Here is a 9,862-nt window from a genome sequence, read left to right as displayed (position 1 = left end):
TAAAAAAATTTTTTTTTGCATTTAAAGAACACATTCGTGCTCTTTAAAATAAAGAAATGTAATTAACTTAAATTAAGTTAAACAATTTCAACTTGTTTTTAAAAGTTATGTCAACCTCAAACCAAGTTGTTTTAACTTTATGCTGTATTTTTTGTGTACATTGTGTACATTAAATAGTGTGGCCCTTCATAGTTTTAGGTCAGAGATGGGTAAACTTTTAAAGCAACATAAAAATATATGTTGATTTGATAAGATTATTTACTATGTACTAACACGCGGACACAAACAGACATACAGTGAAGAACACTTAAAAGATCAAAAAAATGCAAAGAAATTTTGTGTATTTTTTTAATCAACATTTCTTCAAAGGAATGTATTAGTTGTTTAACCTTTTAAAAGGCATGTATGCAGGAGGGAAATCAAGAGAGGGCTTGTGGTGGTGGTGGTGAGGTGTGGACACAAAAAGAAAAGATCACACACAAACATGGTGTTTTACAAACGTCTGAACACATCACTGGAGAGGAATGGAGGTCTTTAAAATGGCCGCCACCCGCTGGCTATTGGCACAGAGAAACACGTACACACACTGAAGCGTTCTCTACAAAAATACACACTTTGTGGTTCGTCCCCGCTTTTGTCTGCGTACAGATTACTGGGCCCAGCGTTCGTGGCGAAAGCAAGCCCACAAAGAACCGCTCAATGTAAATGACAGATGATGAAGCTTTTCGAGGCCAGATGTTCGATAAACAGGACCTAAAAAAGAATCGGAGGTGCGCGGAGAGTTTCAGCGCCTGCGAACGCTCCCCTTCACATCGGTCTGTCAATGTGCGATGTCCACGGCTTCCCGCTCGTGAGATTTTTGGACATCTGCGCGCGAACGCACGCGTGTCCAAGTCCATGTGCACAGGGCCAGAGACATGGCTTACACTTTTTTTGTATTTTTAACAGAACCTGAACGGAAACCGAACACTTAAATGTGCATGTAACAGCCCACAAATACAACAGTGGCAAACAAATGTAACACCTCCACATTTTAGGCAACTCGATTTAAAGTAACAAAATCCAAATTCTTGTGTAAGAGAAAACATTGTGACAGTAAAAACGATTTCTCACAGTCTTGATGCTTGATACAAAACTCAATGTTTCTGAGAGACAAATATTTAAGCTTTCTATAGGCAGGTCGAAAACATTAATCCATTGTTCAGTCCCAACATCGGTCACAAAAACACATCTGCAAAGTAAAACTACCACATTTTGGGGTATAAATGGCTTGTGTGTCTATGCACTGTATTTTTCCATGATAACATTCCTTTACACGCATACGAACACATACTGTGACAATGGCTGTGCAGCAGAACACAATCTGAAGTCTTTAAGACAGAAACATACTCCATACAATTACAGAAACACAGACAGCAATGCTTGGATTGGAAATGCGGTAGTGTTTAACATATTTACCATGTGTTTTTCTGTAAGTGTGAAATAACAAAATGGGGGGGGGGGGGTTAAACTGTATGGTGGGGTTTCCTGGATCCCAATCCCTTAACACCACACCTTGTACTGACATATCTTAACATATATCAGTGCTATTGTCTCAAGATGCACACCAGTAATGTTGTCCTAATATATGTCTTAATATATCTTAGGCTTAGTCCTGAATTAATCTAAATTCTGTCCGGGAAACCACCCCAAAATGCTATTATTTAGATGGCTATGTATAAATACGTCAAAAGTTTAATCAATTCCCTTCAAACTGAATGCAACATTCTGGAGCTCATTTATGTTATGCATTAATGTTTATGTACTTGCACAGAGTATGTTTCAACCTCGCAATTATTTTCAATGGCACAAAGTATTGTGTTAATGCATGAATGTGTGAGAATGAGAGAGAAAGAGAGAAAAAGAGCAATGCACAGTATTTTTACGGAAACTATATGCCTAATCGTGATGGCTTTCGATTGTGTATTCGGTCTGCTCGCGCACGTGTGTTTGAGATGAAAAGCCGCCTCTTCACAAGAGCTTTTTTGTGTGCGATGGCCATTGAATCTGTCTCCGAGCGCGGGTGCGTGTCCGTGTTATATTGAGACGTTTTCCGAGATACTCCGGAATTGAAAATGACTCTTAAAATATTTCCACCTCACTTCATTGGCACAAAATAGAGCACTGTGCGTCTATAAAAGAGCAATTCTGTGTGTCCATTTATCCTGTTGTCCATCTGCATCTGAGAGAATTAGGTCCATTCCGAATCTCTCTCTCTCTCTCTCGCTCTACCTCTCTACATCTGCTTCAGACGAGCTTTTCCAAGAGTTTATTAAAAACATTTCCTATCTCTCGCTCTCTCTTTCCTCCTTTAAGCATCTTTTATCTCTCGCCCCGCTATTTTATTGTCTTTTAATGTGCGATTCTTTCACAGTTTCACTCTTTCCAGAAGTTTTCTTTTTGCTATCAGGCGGTGTCGTACCCTTTTCTTTTTATTGACCCCCCTCCGTTTCTTCCCTCCTTTCAATTTTCCCCTTTTTGTTCAAAAAAGCATCTTAAAAAATAATAAAAAACTCTCAGATTGTTCTACCTCAACACGTTCACAAACGAGGTCTAGCTTCAAAACTACGTCAGAGTACAAGGAGCTATAAAAATATATGTGTAGAGCGGAGGAGACTCCAGGGAAAAGGAAAACTGAGATGGAAAAAAGAACCAAACAAACTCGGTTTTTGCAACAGAATGAAAGTATTAAATTAATTTACAACACAAATGATGAAGAAACAAGGTCAGCATGTTGATAAAACAAAAATAAAGAAACAAATTAGGCCTAGCAAAGAAACAGTAAAACTTTACATGAAAAAAATCTAAAAAAAATGATTTTACTGAGTATTCATATATAATTATAATCTATGTGTTCGAAAGCGATAAAAAAACTTTTTTGATGTTCGCTCATATTTTATGTTTTGGTTTTGAAACAGTCTAACAAACACGCACGCCCATGTTCACACTAACACTGTAACTGTACTCAGACACGCGCTCATCCACACAAACAAACACTCACAAGTTTTACCGAAGCTCAGCGCTCGCGCACAAATACATGTGCAACAGCAGTGTCGGAATATTTATCCTACACACTCACAAAATACACCGGTTATTAAAATATACAAGATTCTTCGCGCCTCTAAAACTCCGCCAATCGACAACACACGGGTCCTAGATCACGTGATTGAAGCCCTGTGCGATGATTGGCTGAATCGATGGCTCCTCCCCCTTACCGAGGAGTAGAAACACAAACTAAACTGCTATGTGTGAGTAAATGTAGCATTCAAAGTCGAAGTCCGCATGATGTCCTTCTAGTGTTTTTGTTTGTGGGTTTTTTCTACATCAAAAGCACAGTTTTGATGCTTGTGCTCTGAAACACCCCCAATAAAACCAGGAGTTTCGTGTTTTTTCAGTCGCCTGAATAACTCCAAGAGGTCTTCTCTAGCTTTAAGAACAGTTCCCTGTGGGACGTCAGAGAGAAGGACATCCTCTCTCTAACAAAAGGCCAAAGTTGGGGGCGAGTTGTGAGGAATGATAACACACACACACTCACCCACCCGACCCTAAACAGTCACTGTATCGGAGAAGTGTGTGTGTAGGTAAAAGGATCTGATCTACTGGGACTACTGGTGGGGCAAGGACGGGATTTAGGTAGTCATTAAGGTTGGTGTGGTCATAGTAGATGTCGGTAAGGTCTTCTCCGGTTCTCATACTTTGTAGTAGATGTTGGCGGGACTCTGAGGGGGCATCTCCTGTACGATGTAGACGGGATGGCCGTAGTCCCCGCTGACTTTTTCGTAGTGCGGGCAGTAGGCGGAATCAGAAGTCCGCAGCGGGATGATGATGTCGCTGGGCTCCGATCCGTTGTTGTTGCCACCTCCTCCACCTCCGCCTCGTTTGGGCGAGGTTAAAGAGGAGAGGGAGAGGGGAGGGTGGTGCGATTCAGAATGTTTCGCGTGTCGTCGCCGATAGCACACCACGCAGATCACAGCGGTGACGAGAAGGAGGAACGCCGAACCTCCGGCTGCGCCAGCAATAACCGCGATGTTGGAGGGAGGAAGGGGGCCGTTTTCTCCACCTGGTCCTCTAGGGGGAATTCTGGGATGTGTGCTGTTTCCAGTACCTGCAAGACAGAGAAACACTTTGATTTCCAAATTCAAAAAAGTAGATAAAAGTTGGCTTTTCGGAAGCCTGATGGATTTTATTAAGGAAACTTTTTAAAGTTTCTCTGACTTGCACTTGGTGATGGCACCTATTAGTGAGACGACCACCTTTAACCTGTTCTCTTTATTGGAGGGCTGGCCTTTGACACTTACATGAGTATTGGTTCAATGTAAGGAGTTCATTAGTGCTGCCACATCCGGCCCTCTAACATCGCCCTCACCATCTGACGGCCTAGTTCATTTTAAACCAATCAAATGGAACAAATGAAACGGGGCCAGTCATCTAACAATATGATTGGCTTGTTCATGTCCCTAACAGCCAATTAGAGACTTGCCATGTTCACTAAAACTGTCACTAAAACTATTCAGAAAGTTGGAGGATGTTGTAGACAAGTGGACTTTTCTATAAACTCGCTGACCAGATTACACTGGCTCAGAGAACGCTAGTCAAGGTGGATTGGGTTTCTGCAAACATGCATGTTTTGGCACACATGTAAAATACACACGGTTTAACGCTGTGGTCGGCCACATGAGTGGATAAAGTGGTCTGGCAAGGGAGATGTGAACCACGAAGCAGCAAACCGTAGAGTAAAAAAATAAAGATTAAGAGACAGTGAGGTGAGACTATGGTCAGTGTTCGGATGGCATTAAATCCTGTTCACACTATAGGAACAAAATAGAAAACCGTTAGTTTAACAGACTATTGTTTAGGACAGGGGTAGGTAACGTCAGTCCTGGAGTGCCGATGTCCTGCAGATTTTAGCTCCAACTCTGATAAAACCTTGTTTACCTGTAGTTTTCATTTAGACCTTGATTAGTTGTTCAGGTTTGCTTGATTAGAGCTAAACTCTGCAGGACATCGGCACTCCAGGATCGACATTATTTTACTCGAAGTCAACGAAAATCGAGCAGGACAAAAACATTTAACAGCTGATCGCTGTCAAAAAAGTTTAGCGACGACGTCCCAAGGATGAAAGCAGCAATGACAGTGTTCTTAATATGACAAAGTAAGTGTGTTGATTAATGTCATTAATGTTTCTTTATATGGCAAATGCACATTTATATATTGATTCAATAGATATATAGCATTTTGGAAAAAACTTGGATGGATTTATTGCATTTTGTGGAAAAAATTATCATAAGTAATAATAATAATAATACGTTTTTATAATAAATCTTTGAAAATCAAATTATGGATTTGAATTTTTAATGTTATTATAACCTAAAGATGCTATGTGAGTTGTCCAAAAGACGACCATTGACACCTTGCACAAGCAGGGCAAGACACAAAAGGTCATCGCAAAAGAGGCTGGCTGTGCACAGAGCTCTGTGTCCAAGCACATTAAAAGAGAGGCGAAGGGAAGGAAAAGATGTGGTGGAAAAAAAGTGTACAAGCGAAAGGGATAACCACACCCTGGAGAGGATTGTGAAACAAAACACAGAAAATAGGGGTTTTCATCTTGTCACTTTCTTTGTATAGAAAACACATTTTTACAGAAATTTGTTAAAATGGATTTATTTTATTAAGAGAGGTTGTGCAAGTTGACTGTAATGACTTTAAGACTAATTATATAACCGTTTTTCTATGTTACATTAACATTTAAGAAATCAAATATTTGCTGTATTTAAAGGTGTTTTTTAAGATGCTCAGAAAAACAGAGCAATGTTTTAATAGTGCAACTGAACCACAAGGACCGCACCCTTTCCAGTGTTTGCTTTATTTATGGCTGGCTATTGTTCATGTTTTAGCTTTACGACCGTTTAACACTTAGAAGACACAAAGAGGAGAATCAGAATGTTCTTTGTCTGTACTTAAAACACAACATGATACTTTTTAAACATGTGAGCTAAGCGGTTAATGCAGTGTTACATACTAGAACTGTGTATTTTAGCCTCCTATATGAACAACAGCTGAGCAGAAAGAGCATTTTAATAGATGTGAGATCTATCTGGCTATTTTAGTCATTTATCTTTACATAACAGGATTATGGAGTGTAGGAGGCTTTTCACACGGGAAATGAAAGCCAATTTAAACACGAAGGTCTGATTGGGCTCCTAAAACGGAAGAATTCGAAGAAGTTCTAAACCTGGCAACACAGATGTTCTCCATAACCGCAACATGGTCAATATCAGAAGTGCTTTATCATACTATAATACTCCATGTTATTAAAGCAGTAGTTCACGCAAGAGTAAATATTATGACTTCATTTACTCACTTTCATGTTGTTCCAAACCCCTAAGATTTTTCTATGCGGAGCAAACACAGAGAAATTCGGAGGAATGTTCATGCTGCTGTTTCCACACAAAGGGGTACTTTCTGTCAGTATGACATTAAACCTCCGACAACAACTCTCAGTCTGAATACATGATGAGTAATGAGAGCTGCAGTTGAAGGTTTTTCCTGAATAAATTAAATTTCAGGCTTTTTAACAGCTTTTTTCTCACACAAATCACATGACATGACATAAGACTTGGAATATAGCACACTTATTGTGTATACTTAATTGACAGTGACTGATCACAGTGTGTTTTGTTGTATTTTAGGCAGCATGAACCTTCTTTAAACCTCAGCTGTGTTTTACAAAAGAAAAAAAGTCAAAACGTTGGTTTTCAGCAAAAACTTTTTTTTTTTGAGTAAACTATTGCTTTAAGGGTCCTGCGATGGACTGGCCATCTATCCAGGGTGTATTCTGCCTGCAGTCCCGTGACCCTGCAAGAGGACAAGTGAGACTGAAGAAAAGGTGGACAGATATTATTTAAAGGGGACAAAATCTGACTTTTTCCATGTTTAAGTGCGATAATTGGGTGCTTCTATCAACCTAGAAAATATGAAAAAGATCAACCCAGTATCTTAGTTTTGGTAAACCATCCTCTGCAAGCATGTGAAAAAGTATTTAATTAAAATTTGGCTCCCCTTGTGATGTCAGAAGGGGATAATACCGCCCCTTAATCTGCGGAATCCAACCACAGCATTGCCATTTAGTGCAGAGATCAGCTCATTTGCATTTTAAAGGACACACCCAAAAACTGCCAATTTTAACATGCTATTATAAATGATCTATTTGATAGTTTGAGCTAGAACTTCACATACGTACTCTGTGGACACCAAAGATTTATTTGACATCTTAAAAAAGTCTAGTGAAATGCCCCCTTTAAGAGGACAAACTGTCTCATTGAAAATATAGATACATGTAGGTTTGATTACAAATGCATTACATATAAAGCATGGAACAAATCACCGTTGTGCTAACTTGCGGACGTAGCTGATTTTTTGTAGCGTGTGTATATCTGCGCCTGTGCAGTTATGATCTCCACGGGAGACAATGAGAGCCCCTGCCGAGTACCGAGACGGTCGGAAATACAGGGATCTGTCTGCAAGCGTTCTCAATTGGGCCATCATTATTCTTGACACATTTCCTCTCGTTTTCTCTCTCCATCCCTCACTCTTATCCTCCACCTCCTCCTTTGCTCCGTGTCTCTATGACTGTCCATGTTATTGGGCTCATAATGACCTCCGCTCCCCCCAACCCACCTCCACCTGCCTTACTCTAACTGATCAGGCAAATAGGCAGATAGATAGATAGATAGATAGATAGATAGATGTGTAGGTAGGAGATAGATTCATAATCTTTTATAATGATCTCAGATATTTAATAAGACATAGACTCTCTGTCTTAATGTTTTGCTGTGTTTTGTGTATGTATGCATGTCAAAAAAGAGACCCAAGCCACCCGTTTTGCACTCCTAGACGTCACAGCCGAGCAAACTGTGAGCCTGAGTAATTTTCTCATTCTGTCACGCTGTACTAATCACGCTCCTCAACCCCCAATTTTCTGTGTCTTTCTTCCTCTCAGGACCAACTAAACCGGGGCCGCTAAACTAATGGCGTTAATAAGTCTCGGAAACGATGGCTCTCCCGTCCTCTCATCCTTTATCTTTCCCCATGCGGCCATTACCCCACCACACTCTGCCTCCAGCTCATGGCCCCGGGGCCTCCGAAAAAGACGCAGAACGGAAGAAACGAGAAAAATCGAGGGAGTGTAAGGAGGAGAAAACAAACAGAAGGGTGGAATATATCAAAAAGGACCAGAGCGCCAAGACGCCTGTTTCTCTTCATCCATCTGTCGCTTCCTTCCCTTGTTCACTCGGTTAGTCCTGCTCTGTCTGTTTAGGATGAAACATTTTAACATGTCCTCAACTGATACTGTAGGCAGCTGTGTTTACCTGGATTTTGGTTGTTGATACGGCCCGCTGGGTCAGATTTGGGGGACTTGGGTGGGAGGCCATATGGACCTAGGGATAGAGTGAGAAATGGTTTAGTAATGATGGTTTAGCCCACCTGCACACAGCGTACGAATAACAAATGTGACCCTTTCTGTAAATCCTGGCGCATCAAAGTTTTTAATTATTCATTTCACACTGATTTCAATTTTTGACATGGCCTTACTTGGCCACTATGAATGAAATCAAGGTTTAATTTTTACAAAATAAAAAATAACTTATTTTTTCACAGACTGGGTCACAAAATAAGCAATATATTGATTTTAAATGGTTTGTAAATGGAAATAATGTTTATGACAATTTAAATGATTTGTTTTTTTTTTTTTTAAGGATCCTTGAAGGGTGCCAAATAATCCGCTTTGGTGCAGAAAATGATCTCAAGCATCAAATATGAACCCCTTGAGATGATTCTCACAGTAATGCTGTTATAGCCCTCACTAGTGGTGTGATGGCCTTCTGCTGAGATGATGTAATCATTACGCACACTTTATACAGCAGAAAGATATTTCATACACAGACAGTCATTGAGCCGAGCTTATAGCGAGCTGTCATGCTTGTCAAAATACCATGACAGCATGTGTGTGTGTGCAGACGTATCTCATCAGAAATCTCCAACCGAAGCCGCTTTTATTTAGATGACAAACAAAACAGACGTGACCTTTCAGCCACACAGCAGATAACAACTAGAGTGAGAGAATGAGCCAGAAAGTGACAAAGACCCAGAGAGTGAGCGAGCGAGACAGAGAGTGAGAGAGATAGAGGGTGTTGGCTTTGTTTTAGTTTTTTAAGTAAAGTCAATAAAAAGTGTATGGAAAACATTCAAATTCATAACTTATGATGGGAAAAGCTCAAGCGAGAGAAAGAAAAACAATAAAGGTTTGGTAGTCTTTGAGCTGTGTTGCATCCACTCTCATTCAACAGTGAAGAAGAGATTGTGTGATTGGCATAACTGATAACAACTAGACAGACATGAGTGTGTTTGTGTATGTGTATCGTGTACAGTTATGGCTCAGAGAGTTGTGTCCACAGTCTGTTGGGATTCACTTACCGGTGTTTTCCTGAGCTTAATAATGAAAACTAACAGAGTCCGACAGAGTTTGTTTGTGTGTAAACAAAAGCTATTGGTCATGAAGTTGGTCATGTGTGCCACTGAACGAAACTCTTTACTGAGCCGGTTTCAGCAAATCCGTAACTGTTTCAGGTGAGCAATCCACTGGCGTTGTCTGCTGATACGCTCCCAAGCGTGTGTGTCTGTGTGTGTGTGTGTGTGTGTGTGTGTGTGTGTGTGTGTGTGTGTGTGTGTGTGTGTGTGTGTGTGTTTGTTACTCACTCTGTCCCACTTTTAGCACCACCTTCATGCCCTGTGTAACACAAACTCCTCCTCTCATGCTCTCCAG

General features: G+C 40.4%; 1 protein-coding gene across 1 annotated transcript in view; it reads right to left on the bottom strand.

Annotated features, from left to right (window-relative positions):
- Positions 1 to 343: 343 nt before the first annotated feature.
- efnb3b (ephrin-B3b) overlaps positions 344 to 9,862 on the bottom strand; it is an 87,269-nt gene continuing 77,750 nt past the window's right edge. The window contains exons 3-5 of the mRNA XM_065269778.2: positions 9,796 to 9,862; positions 8,409 to 8,477; positions 344 to 4,144 (exon numbers count right to left, since the gene is read on the bottom strand). The exon at positions 9,796 to 9,862 is cut by the window's right edge and continues 26 nt beyond it. Of these exons, the coding sequence (XP_065125850.1) occupies positions 3,729 to 4,144; positions 8,409 to 8,477; positions 9,796 to 9,862 (552 nt within the window). The 3' untranslated portion in view covers positions 344 to 3,728. The remainder of the gene's footprint in view (positions 4,145 to 8,408; positions 8,478 to 9,795) is intronic.

Source organism: Paramisgurnus dabryanus, chromosome 2 (genome assembly GCF_030506205.2).
Source record: "Paramisgurnus dabryanus chromosome 2, PD_genome_1.1, whole genome shotgun sequence".
NCBI classification, from domain to species: Eukaryota; Metazoa; Chordata; class Actinopteri; order Cypriniformes; family Cobitidae; genus Paramisgurnus; species Paramisgurnus dabryanus.
This window is presented reverse-complemented; position numbering and strand designations above follow the sequence as displayed.